Source organism: Panthera pardus, unplaced genomic scaffold, assembly GCF_024362965.1.
Source record: "Panthera pardus isolate Hobbes unplaced genomic scaffold, ASM2436296v1 HiC_scaffold_6, whole genome shotgun sequence".
Taxonomy (NCBI): Eukaryota; Metazoa; Chordata; class Mammalia; order Carnivora; family Felidae; genus Panthera; species Panthera pardus.
In genome coordinates this window covers 96,776,991-96,804,247 of record NW_026526991.1, presented here as the reverse complement: position 1 = coordinate 96,804,247, position 27,257 = coordinate 96,776,991, and the positions used below count along the sequence as shown (strand labels likewise).

General features: G+C 37.0%; 1 protein-coding gene across 1 annotated transcript; it reads right to left on the bottom strand.

Moving 5' to 3' along the window:
* LOC128775001 (NKG2-A/NKG2-B type II integral membrane protein-like) lies at positions 1 to 27,087 on the bottom strand. The gene is made up of 9 exons (XM_053895350.1): positions 27,015 to 27,087; positions 21,646 to 21,793; positions 21,132 to 21,214; positions 16,024 to 16,218; positions 15,557 to 15,634; positions 15,014 to 15,067; positions 14,341 to 14,492; positions 697 to 800; positions 1 to 440 (listed from the first exon to the last, which is right to left on the bottom strand). The coding sequence occupies exons 1-9, from the start codon at positions 27,085 to 27,087 to the stop codon at positions 320 to 322; spliced, it is 1,008 nt and encodes a 335-aa protein (XP_053751325.1). The 3' UTR covers positions 1 to 319.
* Positions 27,088 to 27,257: the final 170 nt, after the last annotated feature.

The following is a 27,257-nucleotide window of genomic DNA, read 5'->3' as shown; positions in this document are numbered from 1 at the left end:
AAGTTCTATACCCCAAAGGATGAAGCCTCAGGTACACGTTGGACTTTGGGTGATATAGATGCATTGATACGGATTCATCCTTGATAAAAAATGAAACATTCCAGTGAATGATGGTGATAATGGAAGACCCCATGCACGTGTGCAGACAGGGGCAATAGAGGGTTCTCTGGAACTTCCTCTTAGTTTTGTTGTGAATCGAAAATTACACTAAAAAACATTATCTTCAAAATGTGCAACGAAAACAATTGTATGGCTATTGAAGTAATGAGTGATGGATTCCTTATCAATGGTGAAACTGCATTCTACCAAAATGAGGTAACTAAAATGCCTGGTGCTTACAAACATATCGTCTTCTAAATGAGCACGGTGCAAAATAAATTTTTTTTGTACGAAAATCGATATATGGACAATTCTTGTGGATCTCTGAAGATACTGACAACCTGAAATACAGAGAATTAAATCTCATTAATCTTACCATAAGATTACTTATATCTCTTACTATGTACCACAGTATTTTGATGAATAAACCATCCATTTTGACTCATGCTGATATATGTCCATCTCAAGATTTCCCATACCATTTTTCTCTGGAAAACCTTCAACTACTGTGTTTTTCTGATTGTTCACACATTGCTGTTTTTGTTTCTAAGAACAATTCTTGTGAGGCATAAAATAAAAAGTTGTCATGGGACTTACACTTCGGAAGAAAATGTTAAGGCTTTTGGCTGCACAGATGAACTATGATGGCTTCCCTGGGAGCCTCTAATCCATGTAGGAGCACGGAGTAAATTCAACGAAAACTATGAGAAAATAAAATTATTGGGAGTCAAATACAAGCTCTTATACTCATTTGAATTCTGTAATAACACATAAAAGTTCATCCTTTCTTCCTTTGTAGACACCTTCAATTTATAATGTTACACAGTGGACACGAAAGTATAAAATTATCTAAGTAGGACTAAGTGAAGAGGACAAACTGACCGTGAAAACAATTTCAGAGTTTACAAAATGGATCACAAATTAATAACTTATGAAATATGTACATTAGAAAAAATCCTGGAGATTCAAGTCAGAAGCACATTTGTCATCTTCTTGCCTAGGATGCTCCCGTATCTCCCCACCTGCCCACCCCTGGCTCAGTGATAAGAAGACTGAAGCTGTTACAACTGGGAGAAACTGCAAAGAGTAAGGGTGCTGGCGCCACAGGGGGAGACCTGATCAGCACTGGGGATGGGGACGGGCACCCATCCATGTTTCAGCTCCAAGTGCTGATTTCGCTCAGAAATGAAGAAAACCCATACTTGTCCTGGTCGGAGTTTGCAGTGTTTGTTTCAAGCACTGTGACCCCCATAAATATAATGGAAAGACACTGGAAGTGAGAATATAACAGAGGAGTTGACATTAGCTCTCCAACACTCTTAGCTTATGGAAAAAATAGACACACATGGAGAGGAGACCAAGAGGAACCCAGGAGAAAGTAAGAGCACAAGGAGACTTGGGAATTGAGAGTAAAGGTCTGAACAGTCTCCTCCCGCATTCACACGCAGGCACTGAGGTCACACTGCAGAACGCGAAGCCGTAGTGACCTGCAGTGTTTGAACACATCCTTTCTTAAAAAAAAAAACAAAAAAACAAAAAAAAAACCTAGTAATTAACATGAAGGCTTCAAAGTCACAAGGTCATAACAGTAAGCAATAAGAACACTGAAAATTTGAAGAAAACTATCAGCAAACAGACTTCAGTGGAGAAGATGCTGCCATAAAGTTTTTACAACAAAAAAAACATAGTAAATCTAGGAAAAATGAAACAGAATGCATATTTACAAAACTATTTTTAAAAAGTGTCTAAATAGAAAGTTTAAAAATGTGAGAGAAATTGGATAATGTCTTCCAAAGAAGGGAAAGCATATGTCAATAGAAACTTCTGATGGGGTAATTGTTGCACATATTAGAAAAAAACATTGGAAAGTCCTACTTATAATGATATGTAAACTATACAGAAAACTTAGTTGAAATAATTACAGGAGCATGTGATGGCAGCAATTTAGCAAGTAGGAAATATCAATAGAGAAATAAAAGTATATGAAGAAATCACAGAGAATCTGAGTGAACAAATACATACCTGAAATGGAAAATTCACAAAATTTTCTCTACAGAAAATCTGGGATGCGATAGAAAAGAACTGATGAAATTGGAGGAGTAACCAAATTTATTTGTATCTTAGGATGAGACAGAAAAAAGAGAAGAATTTACAGAATTCAGAGACTTTCAAAACAGTGTCAGGAAAGCCAGTTTTGGCCTAAGTAGAATATGAGAAGAACAGAGGCAGAAAAGAAAAAACAGGATGTAATCTTAAGGCAAGACGAATGAACAGCTTACTAATATCATTTAAAATATTTATAGACACCAGAGATGTAGCAACTGCTAAGAGAATGAGCACGTACAAATCCACATCTCATGACATCATAATGAAATGACCAAAGAACACTGGCAAATACAGACCAAGAAACAGTCTTGTGGGAACAGAGTGGATTGTGAAGTGACTTAAGTCAGTGTGAAAATCAGGAATGGGTGACACGTCTTCACCTCCATCAGCCTTACGCCACATTATCTACCACAGAATCCATACCCCTGCCCTGTACACTAGGTCCGACTGGAACGGGATACAAGCAGCAAGATGAAGGAAAAGAAAGACACATACCCTAAACGCCCCATGGAAACAATCCCTTAAAAATATCCAGACACAAACGCAGGTATAATCAGTCTAATCAGGTTTGATAAGGATGCCAGAACGATTCAATAGGGAAACAATGGACCTTTTACAAAGGGTGTTTGGAAACTGACTACCCATATGCAGAAGAATGAAGTTGGATGTTTACATTTACACTGTATACTAAAATTAACTCCAAATGAACTAAAGACATAAATGTAAGATGTAAAACTATAAAGTTCCTCAGAGAAAGAAGGGGGGATATTAAACAGCATTGTATTTGGCAATGATTTCTTGGCTCTGCCACCAAAACCACAGAACACAGAGGAAAAGTCCATTGTAGATAAGTGGGCAATATCAACCTGAAACATTTCTGTGCATTAAACGGCATGATCAGCAATGAAAATACAGAGTGGAAAAAAACACTTGTAAATCATATATCAAACAAGGGAATCATATCTAAAATACATAAGGAATCTACAAGTCGGTAATGACTACAGCAAACACCAGAAACACAATTTAAAAATGGGCAAAGAAATGAAATACACAAAGTTCTAAAGAATATATACAAATGGTGAAAAATCATATGAAAAGATGCTCAATATCGCTAATGAGCAGAGAAATGCAAATCAAATTCACGATGAGTTATCACCTTATACTCATTATGATGGATGGAACACACACACACACACACACACACACACACACACAAATGTGTCGGGGCACCTGGGTGGCTCAGTTGGTAAAGTCCGAATCTTGGTTTTGGTTGAGGTCATGATCTCACAGTTTGTGGGTTTAGCCCTGCATCGGGCTTTTGTTGATGGCGTGGATCTGCTTTCAGATGCTCTCTCTCTCCCTCCTTCGGCACCTCCCCTGCTTGCTCTCTCTCTCTATCTCTCTCTCAAAATAAATAAATAAACATTTCTTAAAAGTGTGTCAGTGAGGAGGTCGAAAAGGAGGAGACTCACACACGGTTGTTGGGAATGTAAATCAGTCAGCCGTTATGAAGACATGTATGGAGTTTCCTCAAGAATTGAAGATACAATTACCACATCATGAATCAGGAATCCCACATGTAGGAAACTATCTAAAAGATTTGAAAGCAAGATCTCAAAGATATATATACACCCATGCTCACTGCAGCATTATTCATTAGAGCCATGGGGCAGAAGCCACCCAAATGTCCACTAAGGGATGAATGGAGAAAGAAAGCGTAGTATACATATATACATAACACTCTAGTATTATTCAGCTGTAAAATGAAGGAAATCCTATCACCTACTACAGTATGGATTAAACTCCAGGACATTATGCTAAGTGAAATAAGCCAGTCATACATACGAAGTAAAAAATAAAACTGCATGATTCCACTTATATGAAGTATCCAAAGTAGTAAAAGTGATAGAGCAAGTAGAATAGTGATTGCTCAGGGTTGAGGGGAAAGAGGAGAAGGGGAATTATTGTTCAGTGAGTTGAGTTCCAGTTTTACAAGGTGAAATTTCTAGATATCTTTTGGGCAACAATGTGATAGTTAACACTCCTAACATGTGTGCTTACGTTGGTTAAGATGCATGATCTAGTGAAATGCAATGTAAGATGTGAGACTGTATGATTCCCACTATATGACCATCTGGAAAAAAACAAAATTATGGATACAGTAAAGAAATCAGTGGTTGACAGGGTTTAGGGGGAAGGAAGGATGGATAAGTGGAGCACAGAGCATTTTGAAGGACAGGAAACTATTGTGTATAACTCCACACGTGTCCTTATATATTTTTGCAAACTTTTAAAATACACAACATCAAGAGTACCTGAAAGTCAACTATGGACTTTGGGTGATAAAGAGGTGTCAGTACAGGTTTATCAGTTGTAGCAAGTGAACCACCCACTGAGGGATTTTGAAAATGAGAGAGTCTACGAACTGCTTGTGCATTAACACACAGACAGTAGGGGAATGCAGAAAACCTCTGTGCTATGTCTGAGTTTTGCTATGAAACTAAAACTTCTCTAACAAAGTAGTCTATTTTTTTAACATGGGTAATGTGGTAAATGTTGTTTTGTTGTGTTTTGTTTGCAACAGCTTAAGAATAAAATGAAAGGCAAGCCAACAAAAATAGGTGATCATAGCAAGAGAAAGAGAAAAACAACTCAGTATATTTAGGAAAATAACAATATGATTAATAGATAAGTTTCACCAAGAAAATACTTAAAAAAACAAAACAACAACAACAAAACCAACTCCCTGCACACACACATAAAAACCCAAAACAAAAGAAAACAAAGCAAAAAGACCTGTCAAACAAGAATTATAATTCAGCAAAGCTGTCTTTCAGAAAGAAAAGATGCATAAAGACCCCGCATCAAACACAAAACTTAACAATTTTTCTTAGTACACCTGCCTTTCAGAAATGTTCTTCAAGCTAAAAGTAACTGATAGATGGTAATGCATACCCACAAGAAGGAATAGAGATCAGCAGAAACGATAGATGTGTCAGTAAATTTCAAAACCTGTGTATTTTTCTCTCTGAATTATGTTGAGAAAGAAGATTATCAAGGCCATTCTTATAACACTGTATGGTCGGATGTATACCATATGCCTTATATATTTTAGCAGTTACTAATATTTGTGTTGCAGTCACCACGAATTCCTCATTTCAGGTCTCTAATGTGAAATCATGAAAGCAGAGAAGGTACGTTTATTAATAACTGGTGTTCAGTAACCAGTGCTAGCTGGCTTCATTACAACGTGGGTAGAAGAATGGATTTCCCGTTCTCTCTGAAAGCAGATTGTTCCTATGAAAACTTTCCGAAGCTGAAATGGTGTAAAGTGAAAAAGCAAACAACATTGATTTACATGGAAAAATGATTGACATTTCCTGATATAAAAAGCAACCACCCCCCAAAACCCATAACACATATAACCTCCTTAGGCTTTTCTGACACCTCAAGACACGCCTTGTGAGTGGATACACAAAATAATTGAGATGAAGCACACTCAAAAATACAGTTCAAACCTATGCTTGATACTGATACACAGAGTATATAGTTTCTGAGAAATGAACTTGACAGGACGAATCTTGCTGCTTGGGGTGTGAGCTGACACTACACAGTAAAACTAGCCCTGAACACAATTTTCACTTTTCGCCTTTTGTCCTAAACACAAAAATCCCCTTCAGATTTCTGTTGTTCAGCAAAAACTGGTATTGGTGTAGGGCTTTCAGAGAAGCAAAGTGAGATAATCCAAATTTTTGGAAAGTTGAGGCATACCTATAATAGGTGGTGGAAAGGAGCTTTTTAGTGCTAATTTAATATACTTTAGTGGAAATTAGTCAGGATTCATGGGGCGTAGATGACAATCAGTTAATTGTATACGTGTAAAGAGTGCCATGAGCAAGATGGAGACTAGGAGGTCATAATGCTCATCTGCCCACAAAATCAGTCAGAACAGTAACTAAACACCTTCAAACTAAAAACGGCTCAGGGAAAGCTCTAGACAAGAAAGAAACACCAAAAATCTGGTGCCGATCAAAAATCCAGGATGGTCCCATGGAAAGCAAAGGAAGCATTTGGCCTGCATCACCCAACCCTGCAGCTGAGAGCCACTTGGCACCTGGAGGAATCCCCTCATGGAGAGTCACCTCATGGAAAGAAGGGGAGCAGGAGAACCCACTAAGCTTCAACTATGGGGATGTCTGCAGCTTTTGCAACAGAAGGGGCCTATCCATTCTAATCCCAGTTGTTGGAACAGCCCAGAGTGTGCCCTCTACACCTCCTCCCAGAGGCTGGAGGTGTTGCTATGATGAGACTTGCCTTCAAGGGCTCCAATTCTGCTCTTAGGGATTGGTGGCCATAGCACGTCATGTATACAAGACTAGAACTACATCTGATTTTGCCCACTCTTGGTCCCAGTTTAGGGCATTGTGTCACATTACTGGGGCTGTTTCCTGAGACCTGACTCCAGATCCTAAGGTGTGCCTTAACTGCCACTATGGGTGCAGATATTTGCTGCCTTGAGCCCCACTCACCATGTTCCATTTAATACCCTGTGTCTTCATTGCAAAGGATGCTCTTGCTATTTGGAAACCCAAAACCTCCCAGGCTTAGACTCTGAACTGCCATGGCTAACACCTGAAGACTTTTCTCCACCTATGGTAGCTCAAGGCTCTGACCTTTCATTGGTAGGCCAAGTTACCACTGCCTTGAGTCTCTTCTCTCCGGTCCAACTGTAGGGCTCTGAATCCCCATTGCTGCTGCTATACCGCTACATTCCCAGACACACTTTCAGCTTCCACACTAAAACCTTAGTCGTCATTAGAGACCAAGAATCTAGAGGTCTGTGTCCAGATCCCTGGGTCCTGACACATGGCTTTCACGAGTCACCACTGGATCATGCTGCTGCTATCTTGGAACTGCCACTTGGGACAGAGTGGAAACTTGGACTCCCCATCCCCAGCATATGCTACTACCACACACTGCCCATGGCCCCAGTCACCAATGAATTTTGTCATCCAGGGCCTCTGTACTTGCTACATTCCTCTGCTAGCCAGAGTCACAATGGTGAGCCCCTGAGACACAGATACAGTTTGCATGGAATATCTACACGTGTCTCCAACCAAGACCCCAGCGCCACAGCCACAGCAAATGAACCTATGCACCAAAAGCCGGTTGCTTTGGTAGTTCCATCTGTGCCTGATCTTGGGCAACAGATCCAATACTGCTATGAAGGCTCTGAGGTCAGCTTGCCATACCAGACCCCAAAAAGGATCATCTCACAACTGAAATATTTCACACTGAAATATTATTTAACCAGGAGAAAGAAAGAAATCTTGCCATTTATAACAGATGGATGGACCTTGAAGGCATTATGATAAGGGACGAAAATCACACAGAAATAGATAAATATTGCATTGTCTTTCGCATGAATTCTAATAGACTGAACCGGTAAAAACAAAGATTAGAATGTGTTTATCAGGGACTGTGGGTTGGGGGTTTGTGAAGATGTTTAAGACCACAAATTTACGGGACTCCTGGGTGGTTTAGTCGGTTAAGCGTCTGACTTCAGTTCAGGTCATGATCTCATGGTTTCTGAGTGTGAGCCCCACGTCGAGTTCTGTGTTGACAGGTTAGAGCCTAGAGCCTGCTTCAGGTCCTGTGTCTCCCTCTCTCTCTGCTCCTCCACCGATCATGTCTGTCTCTCTCCCCCTTTCTCAAAAAATAAACATTGAAATTAAAAAAAAAAAGAATACATATTTACAGCTAGTAGATAATTTTTGGAGGTGTAATGTATAACATAGTGATTACAGACATCATTGCTGTATTATAAACTTCAAAGTTGCTAAGACGAATTCTTAGCTTCTCTCAACACATACAAAAAATGATAAATATGTGACATGAAAAGGTATTATCTAACATGGCCATAATAATCATATGGCAAAACATAAATTTATCAAATGAACATATTGTCAGCATTAAATGTATGCAATGTTAGATGCCAATACCATCTCCATAAAAACAAACAAAAGATAGATTTGTAATACCTACAACGATTGCTAAGGAAATAACTTAAGAATATACTAAAGACAACAATAGAGGAAGTAAAATGCAACACTAATGTAGCATGTGTTTAATACAAAAGATAGGAGGTAATGTGGAAGAGGCAAATAAGACATAAGTATAGAATAAAGAGCAAATGGGATACCCAAATCCAAATATCCCAGTAATTATACTCATGTGAATTAAATAAATATTCCAATTATAAGATAGAAAGTGTCATCCTGAATAAAAGACTAATACCCACTTATACGCTGTCTGTAACAGACACACTGTAGACTAAAAGACACAAATAGGTGAAAATAAAGGGATAACAAAAAGTAGACCCTACTAACAGTAAGCAAAGATGTGAGCAGAAATGGCTGTTCTAATATCAAAGCAGCTGTTAAAACAAGAAATATTAATAGAAAGTACAAGAAACATTTCCAAATGTTAAGCCTGTCAATATAAGAGGAAGATCAAACAATTATAAACATACATTATTTACCTAAGAACAGAACCCTTAAACACAGGAAATAGAAACTGACAGAATTAGAAGGGTAAATAAACAATTCAATGAGTATAGATGAAGACTGAAATGTCTTCCTTCAGTAAGTAAGATCAGCTTGTCACAAAAGCAGGAGGACTATGGAAGACTGTCAAAATAGTGGAACCAGCTTCACATAACTGACATATATAGAAAGTGTTCTAGGTCATCCATAGGGATCAAAAAGTTTAAGGATGGAAGCATGGAAATATTCAAAGTATTTCCTCTGAAGACAAGGAAACAAATGAGAAGAAACAATGGAAACAAATCTGGGATATTTCCTAACATGTGGAAAGTGAGAGACTTCTGAAACATGTACAGTTCAAAGATGAAATCTGGGAAAGTATCTTGTACTGGATGAGAGAAATACCTTGTACTGGATGATAATAAACTGAGAATACATCAAAACTTTTAGGATGAAGCTAAAGTAGTGTTTACAGACAATGGGTACCTTTGTCAATCACACACAAAGGAAGAATGTTATCAATGCATGATCTCAATTGCTTCCCTCTCAAGCAGCAATAAGACAGGAGTCAGGTAAGGTTATAGAAGGAAGAAATGACACACATACATTTAGCTAAAAGCTGATTGTGAAGGATGTATAGTAGAATAACTCAAAGCAGCCCCAAATGAGCAACACCCAAATATCCAAGAGCATCCACAATAGAACGGGTGAATACAACATAGGACAATCGGACAACAGAACACAAAGAGATGTGGACCATTGACAATTTCATGCAGCTACATATGGATGAACCACACAAGTTTGGCTCCGCCTGAAAATGCTAAAAAATAAAATATGCACACTCTCTGATTCCATTTCTATAAAGTGTTTTTAAAAGGCAGACAAGAAGTTGATAGGGGCATTTTGCAGTGTTGGTAATATTCATTTTCTCATTCCATGTAGTGGTGACACTGAAAACTCGGCCACCTGTTGGCACGTGTACCATGTGACCCATCTGTATGTGCCTTGTACCACAGTAAAAGTATCAGAGGACAATATCATGAAGAAATGCGAATATATTTAAAACTAGACAGAACATTGGAAAAAATCCTACCAAATACAACATGTGAATCAAAGGAACTAGAAAAAAAAAATCTCAGATGTGTCTTAAAATTTCTAATACAGGGGGCGCCTGTTTGGCTCAGTCTGTTAAGCGTTCAACTTAGGCTCAGGTCGCGATCTCGTGGTAAGTGAGCTTGAGACCCCCTTCCCCTCCCCCTCACCCACCCACCGGGCTCTGTGCTGACAGCTCAGAGCCTGGAACCTGCTTCCAATTCTGTGTCTCCCTCTCTCTCTGCCCCTCCCCTGTTCATGCTCTGTCTCTCTCTGTCTCAAAAATAAATAAATGTTAAAAAAAAATTTTTTTAATAAAATTTCTAATGCAATTTTGTCTGTAATTCAGAAAACTTTTCACACTCATTTAGAAAGTATTTAGATGTTTATGAATAAAGAAGAATGTAATGCCAGGTTAAAAAGCAAAAAGAAATCATTGTAAGGTCAGAAAAGGAGGCTAATAAAATATGTGTCATATACATTTTGATGGGAATACTAAAAAGAGAAGGAAATTACATATCAGGACAAGGATAAGTAGATTTATTGAAGTAGTGCCATTTGTATTTACATTTGAAATGCCATAAATAATCTTCACTTATCACATTAGCAAAGAGGATCAATTCATGTGATTTCCATGATACAGAAGGTAAATGATAAAACTAATATTTCTTTTTATTTTTCAAAAACCTATCTAACGGGGTGCCTGGGCAGTTCATTGGTTGAGTGTCCAACTCTTGATTCGGGCTCAGGTCATGATATCAGGGTTTGTGAGTTTGAGCTCCACATTGGGTTCTGCACTGACAGAGCAGAACCTGCTGGGAAGTTTTTCTGTCTCCATCTCTCTCTCTCTCTCTGACCCTCTCCCATGCACTTTTTCTCTCACACAAAATAAATAAATAAATAAATAAATAAACATTAAATAAAACGTCTAGAAAGATAGACATGAAAAGGAAACATCCATGCAACGATCCTGAATAGGTAGCATAACTCTGAAAATGAACTTGAATAAATTCACCGTTTAAAAAGGACAATTTTGCGGGCACCTGGGTAGATCAGTCGTTTATGCCTCTTAGTCTTGATTACTGCTCATGGTTCCTGAGATGGAGCCCTAAGTCAGGCTCTGTGCTGACACCATGGACCCTACTTGGGATTCTCTGCCTCTCTCTTTCTCTCTCTGCCCCACCTCTGCCTGCATTCTCACTCTCTCAAAATAAATTAATAAACATTTAAACAACAAAGATGATCTTTCAAGTACAAGACAGACATAAAAATACGTAAGGACGTTAATTAAACAGATGAGAAAGGCAACATTTGTACCCACACAATACAAAATGCACAATTCCACCAAAATGCAAAGTCATTCAGTGGAGAAAGTAGAGTGTTTTCAACAAATGTTCTGGAAACAATGGGCTATCAAATATGATTAATGATTAATGACTTTATACTACATTAAAGTGCTCAAAATTGATCACACATAAAAAAGTTCAAATGTTTTATAAAAAACGCATGACCTACAGTTGGTGAGAGATTTTTTAGACAGAATGTCAAAAGCATAATCCATAAAAGAAGAATTGATGAAATGTAGTTCATCAAGATAATATCTGCTCTTTGAAGAAAAGTCATAAACTTGTGAAGAAACATTTACAAAGCAAACATCTAATAAAAGACTTGCCACCAGGGTACATAAAGAATGCTCAAAATACAATGAAAAAAAGTAAAATTATTAGCAAAAATTTTCAGTAGATACTTCACCAAACACCATGTATAGATGGCAAGTGAGTACAGGAAACGATGCTGAACACTACTAACTTTAGGAGCATTCAAAATAAAACCACCACAGACAAGATTCCTGTTCTGGAAAGAAGGAGTGGTTAGACTTTTCCCTATTCCTCCCACCAACGCAGCTACAGTCCCTGGGCATTATACATAAGATGACACAATATTCAGAAAGGTAATGAGAAAGCTGACAGGTCCGAGCCCTGGAGACCCAAGGAATGACATGGTGATGAGCTCCACGGAATTTCCCTCTACCTCACATAGACTGGTGTCAGAGAGCCTAGCAAACCACAGACACCAAAAGGTACACACCCAAGTCTCCACAATGTTTTTTCTTTCCAGTCAAAATAACACAAAAATGGCTGCTAGCAAGACAGAAAAGTTGTAGACACTAACTGCTTGATTCTAAAAACAAAACAAAACAAAACAAACACAAAAACAAAAACAAAACATTGTTTTTTGATAAAAAATAATAAAACCCATTGACTATCCACCAAAAAAAAAATCAACAGGCATGCAGGGGAAATCAAGACATTCTTCGATGAAGAAAATTGAGAAAATGTATCACCACCAGACCCACTCTGAAGGAACTCCTAAAGAGAAGAAACGGCAAAAGAAGGCATCTTGAATCATCAGGAAGAAAGAACAAAAGAAAGAATAAAACTCTCATAGGTATAATGGACTTTCCTTCACTGTGTTCTCTAAATTGTTTGATATTTGAAGCAAAACTATCAGTTGGAGCAAAATTATAAATTCCATGTGATTCTCAAAGTAAGTAGAGAAATATGAGGACACAGTATAATTGGGACACGGTAAGGGGCCATAAAGGCAAGTAAGTCCCTACATTTTACTCCAACTGCTGTGGGTTGTGACAGACTGTATAGACAGTGACCTGCGAATATGTAATTATCTATATGAAGATATGTAATATCCATATTTTGTATATAAAGGAGATTAGAGCATATATGTACATATAGAACTTCATGTATATAAAGTTATTTATGAAGATGAGACCTACTTTGCTCTAAATGATGCTCTGTCACAGAGGTAATGATGTAGAAAAGTATAACCTTCACTTTTATCTCACAGCATCAGAAATATAGCATCACAAAAAATAAATTCTAACTGGATCATAAACATAATGAAAAGTTAAAAGACAAAGAAATAAAGAAAAAGGTGAGTCCAGGAAAATTATATAGGACATAATACTCATGAACTATCACTAACTTCTGAAATAGGTCCATAGTAATGATTGTAACACACCAAGTGCTAAGTAGGACTATGGTAACATTAAAATTCTGATCATTCCAGAGGGAGAGAAAGGGAAATAAAGAAGGAGGTGGGGAAAAAGAAAAGAAAAGAAGATTGACCAGACAAAGAAACTATGCAGCTTAAGGTATTGAGGAAGGCACTTGCTAGGATGAGCACTGGGGGGTTGTATGTAAGCAATCAATCACGGGAATCTACCCCCAAAACCAAGGGCAAACTCTATACAATGTATGTTAGCCAACTTGACAATAAATTATATGAAAAAATAAATAAATACAATTCTGGTAATTAAAAGACTCCATTATGAGAGTAAAAATGCATGTCACAAATATTTTCATCTTAAAAACTCGAGAAAGAGCTCATATCTACAATATGACAAAGGCTTCTAAGATGTGAAAAAAAGGCACCATCCTGGAGAAACGGGCAAGAGACACAGCCCAGTACTTCTCTTTCTCACAAAAGAGAATGGCCTTAAGATTTACAACCCAGAAAAATGGTACTGTGTATAACCATCAGAATTTATTAATTACCTTTACTGAGACTACTGAGATTTGGATCAAAAGACTAGATGGTACAATGGATATTACACAATACAATAAAAAATGTAGGGAAAATTTAATATATTGAAATTTCCACATGTCAATGACTGTGCAATTTCATACTAACTCTTACAGGGAAGTGTATTACAATTAAACATAAATATAATTATGTTGTATTTATAGGTTACTATTTTAATATGAAAACCATAACATTTATATTACATAAATATGCTCTGTAAGATGTAGTTATATATAATAAAGGATTATAAATATGATACGTGGAGGAGGATATAAGAAAGACTTTTCATAACACAATTATTCATAATACCCACATAATAAAAAGGAACTAAATTACTGAGAATGGTTTTGAAACTGTCATATCAATATAAGAGAGTAGTGAAATTTCAAACTATAGACAAATGTGTTAATATAGATGCATTACAGATAGCATCTGACAGAGAAAGCAGACACACATAAAAATGCAAACTGAATGATTCCATTGATATAAAGCCCCCAAATAGGCAGAAATATCTCATAAAATGAAAATGGGCAGGACTGGTAAAGGCTGTAAACTTCTGTCCCATGATGTGATTGGTATTTGTGTAATTCTACACATTTTGTAATCAATTTGCACAAATGCCTAATTTCCTTGATATGTTGTCAAATTAAATGTAAAGTTTGTTTCAGGAAAAAGAGCATTTCTAGAGACACAGGTGTCTATGAAAAGTAAGAATTGGAAATTATCAAATGTACATTCAAGGTATAAGAATATAAATAATTGTCATAGAGTCAACATGTGGAGTACTAAAGACTTTAAAATAAACTACAAATACATATGTCACTATGGATGAACTCTACAAGCATAATAGTCATTCACAAGCTTTTAATAGATCTGCAAACATCTGAAAACTTACCTTGTCCTCTTCATCATCATAGTAGAGCAGGTTAGAGTTCTTAGAAGCACAGGACGTCAAACTCTCCTTCCATGATTTTCCCTCAGTGCTAATGTAATAGCAATTGTTGGAATACGTAAACCACTCTTTCAGACAATGACAACAGAGACACGCTGGAGAGAGATTATGAGATATTATCCAAAAAGCTTAGAGAATTACAAAATGAAAATTTGCAGACTGTATATGGATACACATATGTGTACATAACATATTCATATACCCTCACGAGCTGGTAAAATTAAAGCAAAACACACACACGCACTCTCAGAGAAGAGTCAGGCTTTCATCCCCTAATTTATATGCCCATATAAAGGAACCACAAAAATGTCCAACTCTACATGTCCTGAGAATCACTGAACACAACCATCTTTATGGAATGATTTATCTTTTACCATGTTATAGGAGGAGAACATGTGAGGCAATTGTTAACAATGGGTGCGGTGATTTTAAATGAGTATTTCTTCATATTGTTGCCTAAGAAGTTATACTCTCCTAGAATCCTTAATTCTGAAAGTTCATTAAGCGATTTTCCAATTCACTTTTTCCAAAAGAATCTGTTATCATCTTTGCCTACTTGGAGATAGAGCTAGATAGACACTAAACTAATAACAGAATTTTGCAAGGGATGTTGTACCTTTCTGGATCTTTGTTTCCAGGGAGGTTTGGTTGTGCTCTGGTCCTTCAGTAGCTTGAACATTAAAATAATCTTCAAGAAACATAACATTAAATTAAGTGCATCAGAATAATTTGAGTTTCTTAGTTTGAAATTTGGTATATTATTTAGAATTGGAAAACGCTGCAATAAAATTGATTTCACCAGTAAAAATTAAATAAAATAATGAACAATAGGGAGGAACATAATTCAAAAGCTTAATGAACCAAACTTCACCATCTCTTACAGTATTTGGTTTAACCAATCTCAAGAATTCATTTGTATCTATCAATAAAGTCTCTCAAATAACTTGTCTTGAAGTTATAAAAATTCTGAAAAGTGTTTAATACTCCCTTAAACATTGTGTGGTATTTTTACTTTAGATAAATTCAGAATAACTATTCCACATTTAGAGCATGTGTCCATTAAAATGAGATAATAAAATTCCATATGTTATATAATATTTCAAGGACTGATGATATTAACGTTAAAAACTCCCCAATAGTCATTCAAACAGTGACTTACAGGGAATAACGTTTATTTTTACCACAGTGGACATCAAGACAAGGCAGATGATTCCCAGAACCTCAGCAATGTACCTCCCTGGACACAAGAGAAATGAAAACACTGACAAAAGATGCATGGAAATAATCATTTAGGAAATTTACAAACAAGAGAAGCAACAACCTTCAGGGAATCAAATGTACAAACTCGGACACCAAACCTATATCTACCATTGTAATCTTCACTTAGAATATACCATTGCATTGGCAGTCAACATACTACTCCATGACAGGTTGGCAAACAGTGTGGATTGTAACACCGGAACAAAGTGAGTCCCCAGACTTCAAGGACACTACTATATTCCACCTTCCAGTTCTGATCCTCACAAATGAAAACTACATGAGATCATTTCCTACTCTTTCCCTACAACCCTGCACCCCAACTTCACATCCCGGAACAGATATACCTGTCTGTATTAAATGTTTTACCTTTGCAGAGACAGTTCTTGTCAATCCCTTGAAGCTCCTGAGAAGCAACTTGAAGATTGAATTCCGCATGGGCCATTTCCTGCTCAGTTATTGAAATGGATGTATTAATGTTCTCAGGTTTCACTCGCCACCTTTGTGACTCCTTAACCTGACTGAGTTCTGCCCAGGTTAGTCTTGGGTTATTCGTCTCTGCAGCTGAGTAGTGTCAGGCACAGTGCTGAATGGACCTGCCCTGAAGGTCTTGATCAAGAGTGTGTGTCATGTGCATTGCTAGTACAGTGACACTGGGTGGGGTGCAGGGTGAGGGATACTGCTCATTTGAAGTGGAACAATGTAAAATCTTGCTCCACTTCCCTTAGAGCTTAAATAAGTATTTCGTGACAGAATAACAGGGTTTTACAATGACACAATGTTTGACACTGTAGTGATGGTTGGGAAAGTGTAAACAATACATAAGTGAAGAAGAAAAGAATTCAAGAATAATACTGACCTCATTACTGTAAAGTCAGATTCCAGGGACACCTTGCAACACTATTAGAATAGCCAGATTAAATTAAAGGCTGTATTAGAGAAATACTGTTGCACCATTTTTTGTGACGATTGAAAATTCATTATTGGTTAAAAATAGAGTGCTGTAAGACTAGGAAATACTAGTTTTAGCACATATAGGAATTTCCTGTAATAAGTGACTCTTCTTTGGGGATTTAGATTTCTTTACTAAAAGGTAATACAATGCTATCAAGTGATATTTTATCTTGAAAATTGTGGAATTCTGAGGTTTGTTGAATTTTAAAAGGACTAATTTATATGTTGCAAAACATTATGTCACACACTAAACTTATCCAAAGCATGAACAATGGTGAAAACAAACAAACAACAACAACAACAAAACCCATAATTTTAAAAAGCAGTTATTTAACATCTGAAAATGGCAATTGATTTCATGGCAAAATATGAAAGTATAAAATGATAAATAAAAGTGTAAATCATTTATGGAAGAACACACTTGGAGCAAATTTCTAGAAAGATCTATGATTTCAAAGGCAGTGAGAGTAGCTTTAGTTCTAGAGGAATGGTAACGAATCACATAAATGAAATTTCATACTTCAGTCAATGAGGTCTGCAGTCCATCAACTCTGTAATTACTCCTGGCTCTCAAATTGACAAGTATCACCTTTTAAAAGTTACTTCATGGGTGGGAGGAGTTAAGGTGTTGGAATCGCATGGAGACGCTAATTTTGTCTCATCCCTGAAATGCAGCTAGAGAAGCACCAGACCATTTAGAACACCTAGGAAGTTGATCTGAGGAGTGTAGCAACAACCTGCATAACCTGAGGCACAGAAGTCGGCGGTTATGCAGCTCAGAGAGGTGAACTGAGGGGAGAAAAGATGAAGAGAGTAAGGAGCCATTTCATGGAGGGAAGACAAAGAGAAAGAAAGGGGGAGAATGTGGTGCATTGGGATCCTGCAAGAAAAGCACTCCCCCCTGAAAGTAGCTGGAAAAAAGAGACAGAAAGAGTGAAAATACTCGTAGGGGACTAAACAAGAAATCTGTCCCCCAAAACCACTGACAGGGGGAAAGGAGAGGTAGTCAATACTGCCAAGTTCCTATAAACAGTAGAGCAGAGTCTGTCGTTTCAGAGCTCAGAGCCTGATGGTGCTCTGGTGAGGAAGTGGGGCGAATCCCCAGGAGCAGGCAGTGCTGTCTGAACGGTCTATGTGCTCTACAGAGAGAAGCTGTTCCCCTGCTTGGAGTGCAGTTGGTATTGGCTATATAGCTTCACAGAGGGCACAGGTCCCAGCGGACCATGAGAGCAGCTACATTTGCTAGTACTGGGACAAAGATGCCCGAGTGCAACAAAAACCTGGAGCTAGCTGTGTGTTGTGAGTTCCCATAATCCCTGAAACTCTGCCACTGTGCAATCACATGAACATTTTCTGAGGCAAGCTGGCACCTGGCCATTGTTTAGCAACACCCCCCCACACACACACACCGAGAGTCAGTGAAGATTGAAGCAAGGGGTCTCTGAAACGTGGGGTTCTGAAACACAACCTTGTCTGAGATAAAACTCTGGAGAGAGATTTCACCTGGAAGGTGGACAGCTTAGACATGGACAGGGTAGAGGTGTAGAGTGGGCACAGGACTGCAGCCAAGAGGGGTGCTTGCTAGCGGGGCAGTGAGAGCACAAGTCCCTGTGCCAAAGACTAGGACACTGGGTGAAGCCATTTCCACCACTCCCACACATGCACATGGGTGCCACACTGATCCACCCCAGTAACCTAAGCACTGCCACCCAGTGGAGAATGGAGCCATTACATCAAGCCCAGCCCAACTGTGCCCTCCAAGCACACCTCTCAGAAGACCAGCACAAGTCACTCCACCTGCTTAGTGCATGAAATAGAGGAGGCTTCATCATTTCAGTTCTAGGGGAAACTGGATGCCACTTCATTCGGGTTTCATTCTGTTTGCTGGTTCACTTATTTGCTCATTTTCGTTGCTTCTGTTATATCTTAAATTCCCACCCCCCCTTAATTTTCTTTCTTTTTATTGGATACAGAAAATAAATAGTTTTATTTTTAACTTGTTTTTTTATTTTTTAAGTTCCTATTTTAGATCATTTTTGTATTTTATTTTATTCTACTTTATTAGATATATTTTTAATTTCTAAATTTTTTTCTTACTTTTTCTGCTTTCCTTTCCTTTTCCTCTCTATTGTACCGAGATTTTTTTCAACATGCAGATCAAAACGCTTCTAGGATCTAGCTTCCTTTATTGATTTTTTGTTTTATTTTCAATTTTTAATTTTACTTTTTTATTTTCTTAATTTTTTTCTTCCTTCAAAATGGCAAAACAAAGAACTTAACACCAAAAGCGAGAACAGGAAGATATGACAGTCACAGACTTAGTCAACACACACAAAAGTAAGATGTCTGAACTAGAATTAAGAACCACGATAACGTGAATACTAGCTGGGGTTATAAAAGCATAGAAGACATCTGAGAATCCTTTATACAGAGATAGAAATAAAACCTAGTCAGGCTGTTAGTAAAAATGCTACAACCGCGATTCAAAATGCATGCCACGATGGCAAGGCTGCGTAAGGCAGTGAAACGAATCAGTGACATAGAAGATAAAATTATGGAGAATAATGAAGCAGAAAAAATAGAGAACAAAGGCAATGAGCAGGATACAAGACTTGGAGAGCTCAGTGACTTAGTAGAAAAGAATAACATCCAAAACAGAGGAGTTCCAAAAGATGAAGAGAGAGAGAAAAGGGCAGAAAGTTTAGTTGAGCAAAATACCAGAACACTTCCTACTCTGGGAAGGACACAGATGTCAAAATCCAGGAAGCACAGAGACCTCCCATTAGATTCTACAAAAACTGACCATCAGCAAGGCATATCTTAGTAAAATTCACCAAAAACACCAACAAGGAAAGAATTGTGAAAGCAGCAAGAGGAAAAAGTCCTTACTCTATAAGAGAAGACACATCAAGTTTGCAGCTGACATATCCACATAAACGTTGCAGACCTGGAAGGATATATTCAACGTGCTGAATCAGAAAAATATGCAGTCAAGACTTCTTTATCCAGCAAGACTGTCATTCAGAATAGAAGGAGTGATAAAGAGTTTCCCAGAGACACAAAAAATAAAAGAATAATATGACAAGTAAACAAACCCTGCATGAAATTTTAAGCGGGACTCTTTCAGTGGAGAAAAGACAAAACAAAACAAAAAAGACCAAAAGCAACAAAGACTAGAAAGGACCAGAGAACACCACCAGCAACATCAACTCTAGAAGGAACATAATGGGACTAAATTCATATCTTTCAGTACTCACTCTAAGTAGAATAGGACTAAATGCTCCAATGACAAGACATAGGGTATCAGAATGGATAAGAAAACAAGGTATATGCTTCTTACAAGAGACTCATTTTAGACCTAAAGTCATCTACAGATTAAAATAAGGGGCTGGAGAAGCATCTATCATGCTAATGGTCATCAAAAGAAGCCTGGAGTAGCTGACTTAAATCAGACAAACTAGATTTAAAAATAAAGACTGTAACAAGAGTAAAAGGGCATTAAACCATTATTAAGGGGTCTATCCACCAAGAAGATCTAACAATTGTAAATGCATATTCCTACAATGTGTGAGCATCCTAATATATATATCAATTAATTACAAACATAAATTTCATTGGCGATAATACCATAAGAGTAGAAGACTTCAACACCCACATCTTACAGTAATAAACAAATAATGTAAGCAGAAAATCAACAAGGAAACACTGGCTTTGAATGACACGCTGGACCAGATGGACTTAACAGATACATTCAGAACACATCATCCTAAAGTAGCAGAATGCACATTCTTCTCGAGTGCACATGGAATATTCTCCAGAATAGATCACATACTGGGTCACAAATCAGCCCTCAACAAGTACAAAAAGATTGATACCATACTGTGCATATTTTCTGACCACAACTCTATGAAACTTGAAATTAATCACAAGAAAACTTTTGAAAAGACCATAAATACTTGGAGATTAAATAACATCCTACTAAAATATGGATTAATTTTAATCCACAAAATTAAAGAGGAAACTAGAAAGTACATGGAAGACAATGAAAATGAAAACAAGATATTCCAAAACTTCTGTGATGCCACAATGGTTATAAGAAGGAAGTACATAACAATCCAGGCCTTCCTGAAGGAAGAAGAAAGGTCTTAAATATACAACCTAAAGTTACACCTAAAAAGGCTGGATAAGGAACAGCAAATAAAGTCCAAAGGCATCGGAAGAGGGGAAATAAAAAGATTAGAGCAGAAATCCATGATATTGAAGTAAATAAAAAGAACAGAATTAACAAAATTGATAAACACATAGCCACAGTTGTCAAAAAGAAACACGGAAAGAACCCAAATAAATTCACAAATGGAAGAGGAGATATTACCACCAACACCACAGAAATACAAACAATAATAAAAGAATATTATAAGCAATTATATGCAAACAATTCGGACAATCTAGAAAAATGGGCAAATGCCTAGAAATATTTAAACTACTAAAACTGAAACAGGAAGAAAGGAAAAATTTGAACACACCCATAAGCAGGAAGGAAATTGATTCAGTAATCAAAAATCTCCCAACAAATAAGAGTCCAGGACTGGCTGTTGTCCGGGGAATTCTGCAAAACATTAAAGAGGAGTTAACCCTTATTCTTTTGAATCTGTTCCAAAAAATAGAAATGGAAGGGAAACTTCCAAACTCATTCTACAAGGCCAACATTACCTTGATGCCAAAACCAAAGACCCCTCCAAAATGAAGAATTCCCACCAATTTCCCTAGTGAACATGGATGCAAAAACTCTCAATGAAATACTAGCAAATGGATCCAACAATACATTAAAAGAATTATTTACCCTGATCAGCTGGGATTGGTTCCTGGGTGCAGGTCTAGTTCAATACCTGCAAGTCAATCAATATTTTACATCACATTAAGAAAAGAAATGATAAGAACTGCATGATTCTCCCAATAGATGCAGAAAAAACCCTTTGACAAAATGCAGCTCCCATTCTTGATAAAAGCCCTCAAAATATAGGGATAGAAGGGACATACCTGAAAATCATAACGGGCATATGTGAAAGACCCACAGCTAATATCGTCGTCAATGGGGACAAACTGAGACCTTTCCCCCTACGGTCAGGAACATGACAACGATGTCCACGGTCACCACTGTCATTCACTATAGTGTTGGAAGTCCTAGCTTCAGCAATCAGACAGCAAAAGGAGAAAAAATCACCCAAATAGGCAAAGAGGAAGATAGACTTTCACTCTTCTCAGATGAAATGATCCTTTATGTGAGAATCCAAAAAATCCCACCAACAAACTGCTAGAACTGATCCATGAATTCAGCAAAGTGGCAGGATATAAAATCAATGTACAGAAATCAGTTGCATTTCCATATAGCAATAATGAAGCAGCAGAAGGAGAAATAAAGGAGTCGATCCCATTTACAATTGCACCTCAAACCATACCATACCTAGCAATAAGCCTAACAAAAGAGGTGAAAAATCTATATAGGGAAAACTATAGAAAGCTTATGAAAGAAATTGAAGAAAACACACACAAAAAGGAAAGACATTCCATGCTCATGGATTGGAAAAACAAATATTGTTAAAATGTTGATAGTAGCCAAAGCAATCTCCAAATACGATGCAACCCCTAGCAAAGTAACATCAGCAGTCTTCACAGAGGTAGAACAAGCAATCTAAAATTTGCATGGAATCAGAAAAGACCCAAATAGGCAAAGCAATCCTGAAGAAGAAAACCAAAGCAGGAGGCATCACAATCCCAGACTTCAAGCTGTATTACAAAGCTGTAATCATCAAGACAGTATGGCACTGGCACCAAAACAGACATATATATCAATGGAACAGACTAGATCACGCAGAAATGGACCTACAAATATATGGCCAACTAATCTTTGACAAAGCAGGAAAGACTATCCAATGGAAAAAAGACAGTCTCTTTAGCAAATGGTGTTGGGAAATTGGGCAGAAATATGCATAAGAATGAACGTGGACCACTTTCTTACAGCATACACAAAAATAAACGCAAAATGAATGAAAGATGTGAATGTGAGACAGAAAACCAAAGTCCTAGAGGAGAAAACAGGCAACATCCTCTTTGATCTGAGCCTCAGCAACTTCTAACTTGACATGTCTGGGGAAGCAAGGGAAACAAAACACAAATGAACCACTGGGACTTCCTCAAGAGAAAAAGCTTGTGTACAGCAAAGGACATAATCAGAAAAACTGAAAGGCAACTGACACAATGGGAGAGGATATTTGCAAAGGACATATTGCTTAAAGGGTTAGTGTCCAAAATCTATAAAGAACTTCTCAAACTCAACACCCAAAACCCAAATAATCCAGTGAAGAAATGGGCAAAAGACATGAAGAGACACCTTTCTGAAGAAGACATCCAGGTGGCTAACAGATACGTGCAATGATGCTCATCACACATCATCAGGGAAATACTAATGAAAACCACAATGAGATAGCACCTCACACCTATCAGAATGGTTAAAATTCACACCACAGTCAAAAAAAGATGTTGGCAAGGATGTGGAGAAACAGGAACTCTTCTGCACTGCTCGTGGGAATGCAAACTGGTGCAGCCACTCTGGAAAACAATATGGAGGTAACCCAAAAAATAAAAAAATAGAACTACCCTATAACCCAGCAATTGCACTACTAGGTATTTATTCAAAGGATACAGAAGTGCTGATTCCTAGGGGCTCTCGTGCCGTAATGTTAATCCTCAATAGCCAAAGTATGGAAAAGAGCCCAAATGACCATCGACTGATGAATGAAGATGTGCCATATATATATGTGTATACACACACACACACACACACACACACACATATATATATATACAGTAGAATATTCATATTATTCGGTGATCACAAAGAATAAAACCTTGCCATTGGCAACAATGTAGATGGAAGTAGAGTGTCTTATGCTTAGCAAAATAAGTCCGTCACAGAAAGACAAATATCACAGGCTTTCACTCATATGTGAAGTTTAAGGAAGAAAACAAATGAACATAGAGGGAAGGGAAGCAAAAATAATCTAAAAAACAGGTGGGACATAAACCATAAGAGACTCTTAAATGCAGAGCACAAATTGATGGTTTTTGCAGGGGTGTTGGGTGTGGGGATGGGCAATGGGCATTAAGGAGGGCACTTGTTGGGATGACCACTTGTGCTATATATAAATGTTGAATCCCTCAATTCTATTCCTGAAATCATTATTAACTATATGTTAACTAACTTGGATTTAAATTTAAAAAATGATTATAAACAATAAAATAATAAAATAAAATAAAATAAAATAAAATAAAATAAAATAAATAATTACTGGAAGCAATAAACACTAAAATAAAACATTAAAACTATAAACAGTTGATTCCTGTCTAGCTATCTGGTTGCTAATCTAAAATGGGAATTAAAATAGGTAAAATATAATGCATATAAAACACTTAAACTCAATATGACTGTTCCAAGGTCTCAATAATATGTAGTTATTTTAATTATTTTTTAACACAATAACCATTTATCGTTACTGACTCATGTCCTTTAGGACATGGTACATAATTCACGAACCAGGAGTGTTTTTCGGTATTGAATATCTTTCTTGGACAAGTTTTGTTCAATTTAATAAAACGTCTTTTATTATTTATAGATAAGCTTAATTTAGCATTTTACAGAAGGCATCTCATCTTATCTTTTATGAAAAATCAAACTGCTTTCATTTATCAAAGTAAATTTTTGAGGAATTATGTTTGGACTTTATGACACAAAATGGATTTATTTTAAGCATCTATTTTTAAAGCCAGGGCAAATTAAATAACATATACTCTAAATTGATTACAAATCCATACGAAATATTCCTCGTCATGGTGCCATGTGATGTCAATAAAAATGGTACAAACCCAATTATGTATATGCATATGCTCTGAGTTACTCCTCCACAGGCAACAATTTGAATATTGTAGATCTCTAATATATTGCATATTCATTCTGCTTTGTTACCCTGAGGTGTTGGACTAAAGATACCAATTTCTCTGTCATGGTATTGCTGATTAGTTGTGCCTCAGGTGCATCCCACCAGCATTTGTAACCTTCCACTCACTAGAGAGACAGGACAGTGGTGACACATGCCTTCTTATGGGTATAGGTAATAATAGTATTTTTTCACACTGCTTTTTGTATGTATTTAGAAATGTAAAATATACTTGGGAAGAAAATGGGAGGTGTTCTACATCAGAATGTATTTAGCGGCATCTCTCACTTTTCTCCATTCTTTATGGAAACAGATGCATATGTGTAGATGGGATATTCCAACATTGGAAGATAGGGCATTTCAGTCCCTTCTTCTCCCTGCACACTGTAGGATCCCCAAATCTAGGATTCAAACAGGCTATTATGTCACAGATTGACAATCCCCTTTGTATTCTTCAATTCCAAAAGACACAGCCAATACGGATGCCCAAATAACACACTTTGTGAGGAGACTGGGGTTCTTGAGCAATAAGGGAAAGGACAGTAATTGCAACTTGATTTCAAAAAAACACGAAACACAGACACCGAAAAAATTACTCTAGTGTCCACACATGATGCGCATTGAATTTCTCCACTTTTTAAAATGCAAATTTCTTTGATATATGATCAAAATGGTTGCCAGATAGCATTTCTGATGCCTGGCTGTTTCACTGGGTGAAAGGAAGAATACAGTTATAGGGCTTTGGTTTTATGAAAAATGGCCTTTATTGGACATTGGGAAAAGCAAAATATGAAGAGATCACAGCAACTAATTCATGTGCTTGGGCTTTATTTTAAGGATCCATAGGCATTATATTATTTATTATTATTTATTCCTCAGAACAGCCCTATGAAGTTGCTACAATTAAGACCATCATGTCACAGATGATGACACAAAAGCATCAATTTCTTAAGCCAAAACCACTGAAATCTTGTGAATACTTGTGTCAAGAGGTACTGTTCAAATACTCTTCAAGTAAATATGAATAAGATACTATTTCCATCATATATTCCGCAGAGAAAACAGCCAGAGCAGTTATGTAACTGAGTCCCAGGGCTAGGAGTGTGCACTTAGAAATTCCATGAAGTGACCGGTTTCAATGCCAATGTCCTTTCACTTTATAATTTTCTGCTTATAACTTATTTGATCAAAGACCACCGTGAAAATATCTATAGTATCATGTCTGTCACTATATAAAACTGATTTACAAGGATATTTGGCACAGAAGACAAAAAAACCAAATGGGAAGTTAAGAGAGTATCAATTTTTAATTTATTTCCAAACAATATCCTTTACAAAATTATTCTCTCATGAAGTATTATTAAAAAAAAAAAAATCCTATGGCTATAATGGTAGATTAGGTTACTTTCAGTGAATCTACATTTCTTCCCTCTGACCACTGTGAAAAGAGTGTAGTCTACAGATAACAAATGATAAGTTTGCCCACGTGACTTGTTTTCACACTATAATGTGTGTTGGAATGTGATAGGTTATGAGTTCAGAGACCAGGCACTAAGAAACACATTTCTGCTAGTTGCTATCTCTGTTATGCAAGATCATATACCAGGATCTGAGCTGCATCTGTATGTAGTCTGGAGTCAAGTCCATAAATGCCCAGACTTGATCAACCCTAACAGAACCAAACCACAAACAGGTGAATGAAAATTAAATGCTTAATTTTCAATGTCATTGCAACCTTAGGTTGTATGAAACACAACTTTAGCGATTACTTACAGCTACCATAAACAATTATATTCAATTCCTTTTGAATATTCACATAATTTTTCTACAAGAGTGTAGGGAACAGGTAGAGACAATACAAAGAATATGTCTATCTTCACAAATATAAATGCATATGAAATATGAATTTATTTTGCAAGTAATAACCGAGTTTCATTTCTTTCCCTGTTATAATTGAATTAGGGTAGGAATATCTGTGAATCATTATCTGATTACTCACGTTTGTCTTGAATTCTGGCAAGAAGTAGCCATTTGACCTCCACAAATATCTGTACATTTTAATTTTTGGTTTTCTTATGTAACATTTTATGTTTTGCATCAAAGAGCTTTTTTATTTTTTAATTTATTTTTATTTTTTTAAATGAAATTTATTGTCAAATTGGAAGCTAGGTGAAATAAGTCACACAGAGAAAGACAATACAGTGTTTTTTAGCATGGCTGTAAAGACTGACAGAAGTGGGTACATAAAAATGAAAAAAATTAAATTTCATCCAAAATATATGAACCCAGTTGAGGAAAACAACATATAAGAAAAGGTATCAAAGGACACTGGTTATTAGCGATTAGAAACCAATCTCTACCTTGAAATAAATCTAATCTTTGATAGTGTTACACTAAGACAGATTGAAAGAGTACACTTTGGTTCCATTTTCGGAGGAAGTGGGGCCGATCTGAATGGCTTTATACATCGACCCTGTTGTTGTTCCATGATAACCCCAAGGGGCCGTTCATTTAGTACTCTCAGCTCCAAATCCACCCTCAGTGCCTTGTTCTCAGATAACGGTGGAAGATCCTATCCATTTTCTCTCTGGTCATCTCACATGAAGTTGACTTTTGTCAGTAAAAGACAATGGAGACACAGTGCAGCAGAAAGGGCTC